General features: G+C 59.6%; 1 protein-coding gene across 5 annotated transcripts in view; it reads right to left on the bottom strand.

Annotated features, from left to right (window-relative positions):
- MGRN1 (mahogunin ring finger 1) overlaps positions 1–12866 on the bottom strand; it is a 36798-nt gene that overhangs the window by 18545 nt on the left and 5387 nt on the right. For 4 of the 5 annotated variants that reach the window (XM_042239813.1, XM_042239814.1, XM_042239815.2 and 1 more), the window contains exons 2-5: positions 5124–5242; positions 3603–3691; positions 2814–2960; positions 1525–1642 (exon numbers count right to left, since the gene is read on the bottom strand). In XM_042239813.1, coding sequence (XP_042095747.1) covers positions 1525–1642; positions 2814–2960; positions 3603–3691; positions 5124–5242 — 473 coding nt within the window. Of the gene's footprint in view, positions 1–1524; positions 1643–2813; positions 2961–3602; positions 3692–5123; positions 5243–5827; positions 5939–12866 lie in introns of all 5 variants that reach the window. The other variant, XM_060405636.1, reaches the window with a different exon arrangement.

The following is a 12866-nucleotide window of genomic DNA, read 5'->3' as shown; positions in this document are numbered from 1 at the left end:
CAACGATCATGTTCTGGAGCCAGTAAGGCAGTGACGACGGCCACACAAGTCTGAAAACAGTAAATTCCATCCAACCGTACACAAGCTTCCCAGGCGGCGCTGGTGGTAAAGAACCTGCCTGCCAGTGCAGGAGACGTAAAGAGATGCGGGTTCGATCCCTGGGCTGGGGAGATCCCCTGGAGGAGAGCATGGCAACCCACTCCAGTGTTCTTGTCTGGAGAATCCCATGGACAGAGGAGCCTGGAGGGCTACACTCCATGGGGTTGCAAAGAGTCAGACACGACTGAAGCGACTTAGCACACGTGAATATTGTTATAATCTTTAAATAAGCAACCCTGGGGGGAAATGGCTTAAAAGGGAGGACGGCCAGGTCTCGGACACCACAGGCCCACGGCCGCGTCTGGAGGCTCCGTCAGTGTCCCTACTGCAGCAAGGGATGCTCCTGATGCTGGGCGAGTGGGGGCCAGGAACGGTGTCCCCACCAGAACCCAAGTGTCAACAGCGCCGAGGCTGAGAAACCCCGGCATGAAGGAGAAGCCCGGGTTTGGTGCCAGAGTATCTGTCCCGTCCCTAATGCCTGCTGACAATGTCCCTCAGCAGGCAAGGACGTCACGCCAGGACGTGACGGCATGGCTCTGTTCCCCATACAGCCTAACTTCTGGAACCTTCTATTTATGGCAGAGCTGAGCCGTTTCCCAGCTACAGCGATGACTGATGAAAGTTCCACTTAAAAACAATACACGTAACAGAAGGGGGCATGGGCATGACTGCGAGCGGGCGCAGGGCTTCCCTCCAGGTGCTGAGAATGTCCCAGAACTGCCCGACGGTCATGCCCTGTGAGCTGTCTGTCACTGACGTAAGCCTGTGCTGTGTGTATTTTATCACGGTACAAAATGTGTGCAAGGGGCCCTGCCTGGCAGTCCAGTGGTTATGACTCTGCATTTCCGATGAAGGGGGCACAGGTTCGAACCCTGGTCAGGGAACCAAAATCTCACACACTGCACAGCGCGACCAAAGCAAGCAAACAAACAGAACCACATGTAGGGAAAACTGAGCTGATTCCACAGGCTGCACAGCGCGACCAAAGTAAACAGACAGAACCCACATGTAGGGAAAACTGAGCCGATTCCAGGGACTTGTTAGCTGAGGAGATCAGATAAGGAGAGATGAGGGCAGGGTCCCAGGATAGCAGTGCTGGACAGGCTGACTGTCCACGCCCTGGACCCTCCCGGCCACATGCTGACAGGCCAGGGATGTGGTTCCCCGACGCCCCGAGAGAGGAAAAGGGGGCGGCCCCGGGGAGCACTCAAGGCCAGCTTGGCATGCAGCCTCTCACAGCCGCAACCATCCAGTCCCAAAGCCCGGACCGACCATGCTCCACGGTCCAGGCACCTGGCGGGGTCCAGACCCCGGTCAGCAGCCACAGCTGATGCTTACCGACCACTGTAGAATCTGAGCAACAGGCCACTGCACTGGGCCCCTTCCCAGGGCAGGAATGCGGGGCCCAGCCAGGAGGCTCCTTACCTCGTCGTCCTTCCACTCCGAGAAGTCGATCTTGAAGGAGGGCAGCGAGAACTGCTGGCTCACACCGCGCTTATAGTGGACGGTCTCGGACTGCAAGGCTGGGCTCTTGGGGCTGTACCTGAAGGGGCCACATGAGAAAGGACGGTGAGACGCGCTGCCGGGCCCTGAGCCCGCACCTGCCAGCACCCGCTGCCTTCGCAGGCTGGGCTGCACCTCTGCAGGCAGCTTTCATGATTTGTGCGCTTTTCTGAATGAACGGGGGACAAAAAATGCAGTGACCCCCTTCCCCTGCCTCATGCTTGCTCCCGGCCACCTGCTTCTCTGCCCCATCTGCAACGGGGGAAGTCAAGGCATAATCACACCTGTAGGTGCAGAACTGTTTTTTAACACTCAGGCTGCACTCCACCTGCACCCTGCTCACATGCCCGAAACTGTCCCACAGACATCACGGACACAGATGCCGCGTTCTCAGGACCCTGCGCGGGCTCCACCACAGTTCTACCCGAAACTGTCCCACAGACATCACGGACACAGATGCCGCGTTCTCAGGACCCTGCGCGGGCTCCACCACAGTTCCACCCGAAACTGTCCCACAGACATCACGGACACAGATGCCGCGTTCTCAGGGCCCTGCGCGGGCTCCACCACAGTTCTACTCTGACTGAAGGGATCAGACCCCCGCTGGTGGACACCAGGCGGTCACCAGCATCTTACTATTCCAATATCTTGACGATGTGTGCGAGAACATCCCCCAGATAAACTCCCAGGAAAGAACAGCAGGGTCAGGCAGCACACACTCTTCCCATCCTAATAAAACCCTGGCTTCCCCTTCTGCAGGGGTCCCACACACGACCCTCACCTGCCTCCCTCCGCCCCACCCACACCCGCGGTCCCCGGGCCCTCGCTCCATCTCCAGGACAAAGGATACTCTCAAGGATCTTGGCGCGTCTGCTCTGACACTGGCCCTGGGGTGGGGGCGGGGGTGGAGAGGCTGCTGTTATGTGATCAGGGACTCAAAAGGCTGGGCTCTCAGCGCTGACCACTCCACCCCCGACCACATCTGGCCTCCGAGGGGACTCCTCCAGCAGGACAGGGGTGGGTATGTGTCCGCTGGCCCCGCCTGGGGCCCGGCCCTGCAGCATGGAGGCAGCGCCGTGGTCCTGCCTAAGTTGCAGACTTCAGACTCTCAGGGCCAGCGGGACCCTTATTTCAAATAAAACCTCCAACAGCTCAAGCACAGGACACAGACAAAGCAGAGCGCCTGGGCCCGGAGCCGCGGGGGGACTCACGCAGCAGTCCCGTTCAGGAACTCCTCCACTGCCTGGCAGTACACGGTGATGGCCACCCGGGCGTCGGCGTCGAAGGTGAACTCCAGGCTGTAGAGGACGCGGGGCTTCTCGCCGTCCTCAGTGGGGCTGTCGGTGCCATCCTTGTACCTGCGGGGGACGCGGAGCAACGGGGCAGGTGAGCGGCCACGCCTCCGGGGTGTCCCCACCCTGCAGGGGACAGGACTCCCCTCCCCCGGGGGCCCCGGAGGCAGGGGCCTGGCTGCGCCCCACCTTTTGGGGAACGTGGAGGCCATGCTGGGTTTGGAGGACGAGGCCCAACGTCGCAGGGTCCCCCTTCCCTTGCCTCCTGCCCCAGAAAGGGAGGCTGATGAGTCCTCGTGGTTTGGGGACAGCCCAGGCGCCTCTGGTCTCCCAGGTTGGAGGTGGTTTCTCAGCCCCACGAGATCTGGGCTGCATCACCCAGGGTGGTGGGGGCGTCCTGGGAGCTGTGGGGTGCTCAGCAGCAACCCCGATTCCTGCCTGCCAGGGGGCCAGCAGGACCGCCCCCCGCCAGCCCCAGTTGTGACAACCAAGACTGTGCCCAGACCTGGCCCACAGCCCCAGGGCACAGTGGCCGGCTGAGACCCTGGGTTACAGGCTGCAGCGCCACAGGCTGAACCTGGTGGCCCTGCCCCACTGTTAGCCGGGGCAGCTCTGGATTCCAGGCCTGTTTCTGCAAGTGGGCGGGCGGGCCAGGAACCACTATCTCCCAGGCATAGGGCACCCCAGGGGCGGGGCGGGGGGACCCACCTCACGAGCCGGAGGGAGTCTTTGCGGATGTTCACCAGGCTCCTCAGCGTCTTCACAGGCTCGTGGGGTGCGGGCGTGACGTAAGGGAACTAGGAGGGAAAGAGAATTGCAGGGGAATCCAGGGCTCAGCAGAGGACAGAAAACAGGGCTTCACCGAGGCGATGGCCACAGCCCCGCCTGGTCACCCCCGGGCCCTCACGCCGACCGCAGGACAGCGCCACCCTCATCCGCATCCAAGGAATCCACAGGGGATGCAGCCAGCACGGGGCGCGGCTGGGACCAGAACCGCCCCACGGTGTCTGGGTCCCCAGTTCCGGGAAGGACCCTCCGCTGAGTCCCCGGGGCAGAGGTTAGGGCTGGGGCCAGGACAATGGTCAGTACAGATTCTGGCGGGGACACGTGCTCACACACACACACACACACACACACACACACACACACACGCTCTAAGGCTGGCAGTCTCTGGAAGGCGTGCTCACACACTCATACACACACGCTCTAAGGCTGGCAGTCTCTGGAAGGCGTGGGAGTGAGGTCAGTCTTGGAGACAGCACACTGAGTCTTGGGAAATGCTGTCACTGGGAGGCCAGGTACGGGCACCCAGCATTTTTGCATTAGCGCAGGTGACGCTACGGTGGTCTCGAGATGAAAGTCACACGGGAACGGGTCTGCAGGAGGCCTGCGAGCCAGGCCCTGGGTCTGAGCTGAGGCTGCAGAGACACAGAGGCAGGTCCTGCCTGCTGTCATGGACGCGGCGGGGTGTGTGTGGTGGGGGGTGGGCAGCTCAGCAGCACATGGAGGCCCGCCGGCTCTGCGAGTGGGGGGCCGGCGCTCCGGGTCCCAGGCCCTCGACCCCCATCAGTTAAAAGAATCAAGACTCTGTGTCAACCAAAGGCGGCTCCACGGCTAAAACAGCCCACAACCCAGCAGCCTTAGGGGCCGAGTCACGGCTCCTGAGAGAGGGCCCCCGCCTGACCCCTCCCTGGTACTGGGGACCGTCACCTCAGGACACAAGCCCCAGGGCAGGTCCCTGCTCAGCAACCCTCTACGGCCCTCCTCCTCTCGCTTTCTACTCTCCATCCACTGAGCGCTCCCTGCTTCATCGTCTGCACCTCTTCTGCTAAACGGGGCAGGGTCTGTCCCCTGCCCCCAGCCCCTGGGAGAGTCCTGGGCACACGGCAGGTGCCCAACGGTGGAGAAGGAAGGGACAACAGCATGAGAAGTCACTTCTCCGGGGACTCGTGGGGGACTTGCAGAAACGGCGCTGGCCATCTTTCTGCGTTTCTGCTCGGGTCTTGTTTCTCGCCCACTACTCTACAGAACACGGACCTTCTTTTTCCTCTTTAAAGACAGTCACCCGTGGGGCCTGGGATGAGTCTCAGCCGTGTGGCCTCCGGGGGGCCCCGGGCCTCACGCACACGTCTCGACAGCACCTCTGTCCCGTGAGGGGGAGACCTGATACCCAGCGGCAGCTGGTGGCCTCGCCACAACGCCCACGTGCCCAGCCCCCCTGAGACCCACCTGGACCGGACGATTGCCCAGGAAGTTCAGGTCCATGTTCTCTCCAAAGAGGTAACCTTCAGGGTGGGGGGTGTCGAATTTCTCACCTCCCATGAAAAAGTGCGATGCGAAATAGTTTCCTGGTGAAGAAAGGAGACGTGGCTGTAGACGACGAGGCCCAGCACGGCCCACCAGGAACATCTAGGGGCCCAGAAGCTCCGCCTGAAAGGGGCCGGCTCCACACACGTGGCCTCGGCCCCTCCACCGGCCCGGGCGCCCCCACCCCACTCAGGGACTCACCCGGCTCTGACACCACTTCCTTCTGCAGCAGGTTGAGCTCTGTGCCCGGCAAGGACATGTCCCAGCCCCAACCCCTGGCACGTGTGTGCCTGACCTTGTATGGAGATATGTGCAGATGTAAGTAAGTTCAGAGGAGGTCAGACAGGATGGGGGTCCTAAACCCAGAGACACCAGTCTCTAAGAGAAAGAGGGCGAGGTGGACACAGACACAGAGCGGGGCAGGCCCTGTGAGGACAGAGCAGAGGCTGGAGTGAGGCAGCCATAAGGCAAGGAAGCCCAGAGCCGCCGGAAGCCGGGGGACGAGGAAGGAGCCTTCTGCAGACCCTTCAGAAAAAACCAACCCTGTGGACACTCGATTTAGGATCTCTGGCCTCCGGAGCAGTGAACATAAATTCTGCTATTTTAAATCACCCAGTCTGAGGTACCTCATTACAGCAGCCACAGGAAACGAGTGGGCTTCCCTGGTGGCTTAGACGGTGAAGGATCCACCTGCAGTGCAGGAGACCAGGGTTCGATCCCTGGGTCAGGAAGAGCCCCTGGAGAAGGAAACAGCAACCCATTCCAGTATTTTTGCCTAGAGAATCCGGTGGACAGAGGAGCTTGGTGGGCTGTAGTCCATGGGGTCACAAGGAGTCGGACATGACTGAGTGACTCACATACACACACACCCAGGAAACAACACCTTCTCTGACCCCCAGACTAAGTCAGCACCTCCCTCCACCTCAAATCCGAACCCTAAGGACCTTTTTTACCTCGGCACTGACCACAGTTTAAACTGTATGGATCTGAGTTATCTCGTTTCTACCCAACCCCCTGCAGGAGACCTGAGGCTATATATCCCCAGAATGCATGCACGCGTGCTAAGTCGCTTCAGTCGTGTCCAACTCTGTTTGACCCCTCTGACTGCAGCCCACCAGGCTCCTCGGTCCCTGGGATTCTCCAGGCAAGAATACTGGAGTGGGTTGCCATGAATATCTAAGCACTAAACCCACATTTCTTATAAAAATAGATGGACGGAGCCTTGGACATGGGTCAGCTTCAAAGGACTGAGCTCACAGCCTCGCTGGGGGAAAGGCTGAGAGGACCACCTCCTCCAAGCTCTCCGATCTGATTCCTGCCCACTGTCCCCCTTTTCTCTCTGGCACATAAAGAGGCAGGGTGACCACAGGGCCCTGCGGAGTGTGAGCCAGAGGGAATTCTGGGCCCTCGAGCTCTGCTGGGTGCCCTGCATGGATCCCAGTGTCCCTCCTAAGAAACGCAGCCTTGGTTACAGGGGATACAGCCAAGGTTGCCTAGGCCGGAAGGCTCAGAACCAGGAGTCCAGCCTGGTGGCTCCAGCTGGACGTATGAGGCCAGGGTGTACTCCCAGCCCATGTGTGGAGCAGGAACCAGAGTAAACCGCAGTAACGGAAAAGGCATATGGTGGTGACAAGTTAAATAAACGTAACACCCCGGATTTCATGGAGCGTCATACGTGTGTGCTCTCTCGTCATGCCCAGCTCTTTGTGACCCCGTGAACTCCAGCCCACCAGGCTCCTCTGTCCACAGAAGTCTCCAGGCAAGAATACTGGACTGAGTTGCCATTTCCTTCTCCAGGGGATCTTCACAACCCAGGGATAGAACCCAGGTCTCCTGCATCCTACCAACAATGTAAGAAGCTTCCCTTTTCTCCACACCGTCTCCAGCCTCTGCTGTTATATCAACTATATGTGAAAATCACTCAGTCGTGTCCGACTCTTTGTGACCCCAAGGACTGTATAGTTCATGGAATTCAACTATATCAACTACAGAATATCAACTACAGTTTCTAAAATTATGTCTCAAACAAATCCACGCTCTGTCCCCTCTCTGCTGCACGGCCGAGGGACACTTGGCCTCAGACGGCTCGCCCCACCTCTGCCCGAGGGACTCAGACTCTGCCCTACTTACAGGTGTCCCAGTGACCAGGATGACAGACAGATAAACGGCCTGGGAGGCTCCCGGCACCCCTGCACTCGGCCGTTTTCCTTTACACATGTCAGCCGTGGAAGGGCAGGTCAGGTGTAAAGCCTACCCATGTTCATCGTCTCCCAGGATGAGGAAAATCATGGCTGTTTCCATGACGACCAGTGGAGGCGGGCAGCGGACTTCCGGGGTTGCTTTCTGTGTTGTGTGTTCACTTTCACATGTCTGGCTGTACACGTGTGTGACCATCATTTACAAACGAAAATTAGAAACTTAGAAACTTAGTTTCTTAAATGAACTAACCCTGCTAAGGAGCTAGGTGCCAGGACATGCGAAGATCTCCTTGGGATCAGAGTCAAAAGGCAAAGTGCTGGTCAGTGTGGCGAGCGAGCCGGACTCAAGTGGAATGAAAGGGGTGGGCAGGATCCACACCAAATAGTCAGGCATCTTCGAGGAGGTGCAGAGAGTGGGAATGTAAACCAGCCCCCTCTATGTTCTCCCCAAAACATCAGCTGTGTACCCACAGTGCTACCAAAACCCAAGCTGATCAGGAGACCACAGTCTGAGACCCCACTGCAGAGTGAACGTTTGTGTCCCCCCGCCCCCCGAATTCACATGTTGAAACCCAAGCCCCAACATGACGGTGTCAGGACGTGGGGCCTTCGGGAGGTGATCGTGTCATGAGGAGCTCTGATGAACAGGGTCAGTGCCCTTGTAAACGAGGCCCAACAGAGGTCCCCACCCCTCCTGCCATGTGGGGACACAGAAGGCAGCCGTCTATGAACCAGGAAGAGGGCCCCCAGACAAGGAATCTGCTGGCGTGCTGCGTTCCGGCAGCCCCAGGGGACGAGGACAGACCCCCGGGCCAGAGCGTCCAGATGTCTGGACCCACGTGTGCGCGTGCTCAGCCGCTCAGCTAAACTCTGCACAGGTCACTTCATTAATATAAACTCAGGTGTAGTTGCAAAGGGTCTGTTAAGATTAAAAGACACCCATTACACAGTATCACTCTTCCCCAAGGAAATTCCAAGGGTTTGAGAAATTCTGTGCCAGAAACAGGTGAAGACCAAACATATATTTATTACAAATCACGACGCCCCTGCCAGGTAAACTGTGATATGGACTGAGACACCCGGGGGCCCTGCTAAGAAACGCAGCTGCCCTGGAACCTAGGAGGCCAGGTGTGGGCTTCACTCAGCTGCCCAGGTGTCTGGATGGAGGGGAGCAGGAAAGGCGAGAAGGCCGGGAACGGTCCGTCCATTCCCCTGGCTGAAAATCCTTCTTGCTTTACCACCGCACAGTTCCTGGCTTGCTGACACCCGCTGCCGTCACACCCCAGCTGGGCCGGCACTCCAGGAGTCAGGAGGGCACTGTCCGCAGAGAGGGCTGACCACGGAAAGCCTCTCCAGGGCCATGAGATCACCCACCAGGTGGGAGACAGCCCCTCAGACTACAGAGGAGCCAAACCCCGGGGCCCACCCGCCACGATCGTCCTGCTCAGGGATTCCCCAGGGTCACAGTCACATGTGTGCACGGAACAGTTCCTCCGCTCCTCACACTCGGGCTGGGGAACTCGGTGCAGCCAAACCTCCTGGGGCCTCGGCATCCGCAGTAACACAAGGCCTCGGTCAACAACACTGGCTTCGGGTGGAGGGCCGCTGGGAACGCCCTGAGGACAGGAGTGGCCAATCGTGCAAAGGAGCTTCGCATGGGTGAGGAGACACCTGATAAACACCGGTGCTTCCTGGCCTCCCTGCCACGTGGAAGCCGTACCGGAGTGGACAGGGTAAGTGAAAAGCTCGCACCCGCCCTCCATGGAGGGAAGAACAGTGAGTTGAGACGGGTTCTGACCAAGCAAAGCCTCTGCTTTGCTGAATCCCCACCTCTTTCGAGGGGAGAGGTCACACACACACACTTCTTTTGTGGACACAGCCTCCACACACGGAGCTGGGCCCCGGCGGCCACCAGCACACTCAAGTCCCAGCCGCTGACACAGCTGGGGGGCTGCAGTGGTCACCTGACTGTGCCGGGCCGTTCCCAGATTCTGCCCCCAGCCCCGGGAGCTGGCCCAGGACCGCAGGACTTGGTCCCTGAGGGCCCCGGGGGTGAAGCCGGCTCTGCGCCTGCCACGGCAGCGCGACACTGAGGCTGGGCGGCCGGGGCTCCGTGGTCTCCTCCTGGCTTCCTGGGCCGGGTTCCCCATCCTGGGTTCCGGAGACCGCCCCCACCAGGCTGTCAGCACACGTCCCACTAGGAGAGCTGGTGTGAGCGCCAGTCTCCAAAGAACTCATAACGAAACAGACAGCACTTAGGAAAATGCTCCTGCCACTGAATGAGAAAAGAGAGGAAATCCAGTATTTTTTTTTAATATGCAAAAGATGCCACAAAAAGAGGAAGAGAAATGAACGGCAATTTATATACAAAAACATACCCAGTCTAAGTAAAAATAAATAAACTAAAACTACCACAAGATATCCACGGCTACTAGTACAAAGAAGAGCGACGTAACAGAATAGAACACACACACACGCACAGGTGAGAATGCAGAACCCCTGCAGCTCTGGTGGGGGTGTGAACGGGCTCCCACCACACTACAATAGCTTTGGACTCTGCACACACACACCTGAGAAGGCCAGACCCACGGCCAGGAATGAAAACAGCCCTGGAGGGACGGGCGTTCAGGGTTGTCAGGACAGACACAGAAAGCAGCGTGGCGGCTGCCAGGGGCTGGGGGAGGTGGAAACGGGATGGAGCTTCAGCCCGGCGGAGGGTGATGGCGGGGCTGGCCACATGGCCGTGGACACGTACTGAATGCCTCTCAAATACACACTTACAATGGGCAGGATGGTAACTGTCAAGGGGAATTCACCACAATTATTTTAAAAAGTGAAAAAGCCAAAGGCACCCAAGGAAATCAGACTGGTGGGCACAAAAACCAGTCACAAGAGTGTCCTCAGCGGCATCACTTGTGAGCCTGAACTGGAGCCCCCACGGCACCCTCCACGCGAGCTCACAGCTGAACACAGAGCAGCACCCACAGGCACCAGGGCGTCACGTGGCAGAGACAGGAAACGCTGCCGCCCGCTCACAGCCTCAGCCTTCGCGTCGCCCGACGTGCAGCCAAGAGCGTCTGCTTCCATTTATACCAAGTTCAGGAGCAGGCACAACTCACCTCCGCTGGAGCCCGAGCGGGCCTCCCACGGAGGAGGGGGCAGAGACTGGGGAGGTTCACCGGGGGCTTCAGGGGCTGCGGCTGCTCGAGTCCAACAGCCCGCTCGCCAGGTGGTGCCCCAGCACATGGAAGCCCCTGCCCTGTGCGTCTCCCCAGTATGCGACACTGTGAACGCGGACATACGTGTGTACACACTGCATGTTTCTGCAGCACTGAACACAGTTCCTCCTTTCGGGTCCTCCTAAAGCACCGAGGGCGTCCGGTCACTCAGGGCCATTGCAGGATTGCAGGGACAGGACCCCCGGGGAACAAAAAGTGGAGGCTATCTGAACAGTGGACTCCAGGGCTGACTGGGGGAGCCAGCACCCTCTCCGGAGGCCAACATCTCAGGCACTGGGCACCCAGGACCAAGCCAACACCGCATGGGATGAAAGGATGAGAAACCACCATTCCCCAGCCATGCCCCCGCTCCCAGCTCAGGGACAGTAGGCCAGTGATCTTTAGATAGCGAGGGACCCCCACTCCGCTCCACATCATCGACTCGTCTGCAGATGGGCAGGGTGCAGGCCGGGCTCCCCCAGCTCCCAGGAGCCGAGCAGACGCCAGGACAGTTGGCAGAACTGAGCGATTCCACTGCTGTTCACTGAGCCCGCACCCAGCGCTGCGGGGGAGGCATGCAAGGCCCCACTGCCCTTCGTTTCACAAAATAACACGGAAACATGAGGCCCGACGCCTGTACCAGACCACACGGAAACACACAGGAACGGCCTACAGACAGGGTCCCGTGCTGGCATCTGGCCACGGGACCCCAGCTGGGGGGTGAGGCAGGCAGCGGTGGCCACCACCTGGCAGGTCATCCAGGAAGTGCAGGGCTTTCCCAGGAAGCTGCCAGGCCTGGGAACACTCGGGCTGAGGCCGGGTCCCGCCCACCAGCTCCCGTGGACTCAGAGTCTGGACTGAGGGGCCCGGGCACCAGAGGTTAACTTAACCCTAGAGGTGTGGACGTGGGGCCTCAGCGCAGGCGACCGGCCCAAGGTCACGGGGCAGCTCAGGGCGCAGGGCCTCTGGACCCCGAATCCAGGGCCCCTCCTGCCATGGCTCCACAGGCAGGAGGCGACCCCCTCTCCCAAGGCGGGGCCGAGCTCCGCCTGTGCCCACCCGGTGCGTGTGGTCAGCACAGCTAGGCCACCCCAACTGTGAGGAAGTGCACACCAGCACCCCTCTGACCCTGGGTAGCCGGGCCCTCCACGCCATGGCCAACCTCCAGGCGTGGGATGAAAAGCCCACTGGTCAGCCGGCCTGCCCAGCACAAGCCCAGGCTTCCTCCCCTGGCACCAGCTGAGGGGGCAGCACAGTGGAGCCCAGGAGCCACGTAAAGGATGCGCGGACCCCCAGAACCCCGAGGGCAAGCGCCACGGCGAACCGCAGCCCCGGTGGGCACAGCGCACAAGCATCCACCACCAAGGCGTCTAAACCCGGCTTCTCCCTCAGGGAGACAGGTCCTTGGATGCCCACCGCCACCTGCAAGGGTTTTTGTTTCCGCTTTTACCTAAAGCAGAAAGGTTCATTGTTGCTGTGTAACAAAAATGTTAACAACTGAAGCTCAGAAGATTCAGCTTCTTTATACAGTTCTTTCAATGACAGAATCCAAACTGAGTTCACATGAGCCAAAGCTCAGAACCGGCTCTGCCATATGAACAGTGCAGGGGGCATGATGCAGGCAACGATGGCACGGAGCTCTGAGTGGGAAGGTGAGACCACTGAGGGCAGGTGCAGCCCCTTCCCCACCCTCGCCCCTCCACCACCAACCTTGGGGCTCCAAACGTAAGCTCACTGCCCCCAGGACACTGATGGGGCCCAGGGATACAGAGAACACCTTGTGTGGAACACCTGCCTCAGTTCTTCCCTTTAGGCACCAACTGACCAGAGTCAGCAAGGCCCCATCCAGAAAGGGCAAACCCGACGCAGGTGGCAGCGGTCACGAGCAGACACCTCTAGAAGCACCAACACAGAGGCACACACCCAAGGCCTCCCGGCATGCACTGCGGGCCCCGCATCGCGTGGTGGCAGGCCCAGAAGTCCATGGAGCCCCAGCTGCCACCCCAGGGAATAGGATGCAGCCCAGTGACTTCTCTGGTGGTCCAGTGGCTAAGTCTCCGAGCTCCCAATGCCTGGGGCCTGGGTTCAAACCCTGATCAGGGAACTAGACCCCACCTGCCACAACTAAGACCCGGTGCAGTCACACAAATAAACCTTGCAAAAAGAGAAAAAGGTGCAGCCCAGTCTGAGCAGCCTGCACTCTAGAGAAGGGGGTGTTTTCTACAAGGCTGGCTGCACAAGCATTTATT

This window comes from Ovis aries, chromosome 24 (genome assembly GCF_016772045.2).
Source record: "Ovis aries strain OAR_USU_Benz2616 breed Rambouillet chromosome 24, ARS-UI_Ramb_v3.0, whole genome shotgun sequence".
NCBI classification, from domain to species: domain Eukaryota; kingdom Metazoa; phylum Chordata; class Mammalia; order Artiodactyla; family Bovidae; genus Ovis; species Ovis aries.
Note: the sequence above shows the minus strand (reverse complement) of the source record. Positions and strands in the feature narration are given on the sequence as shown.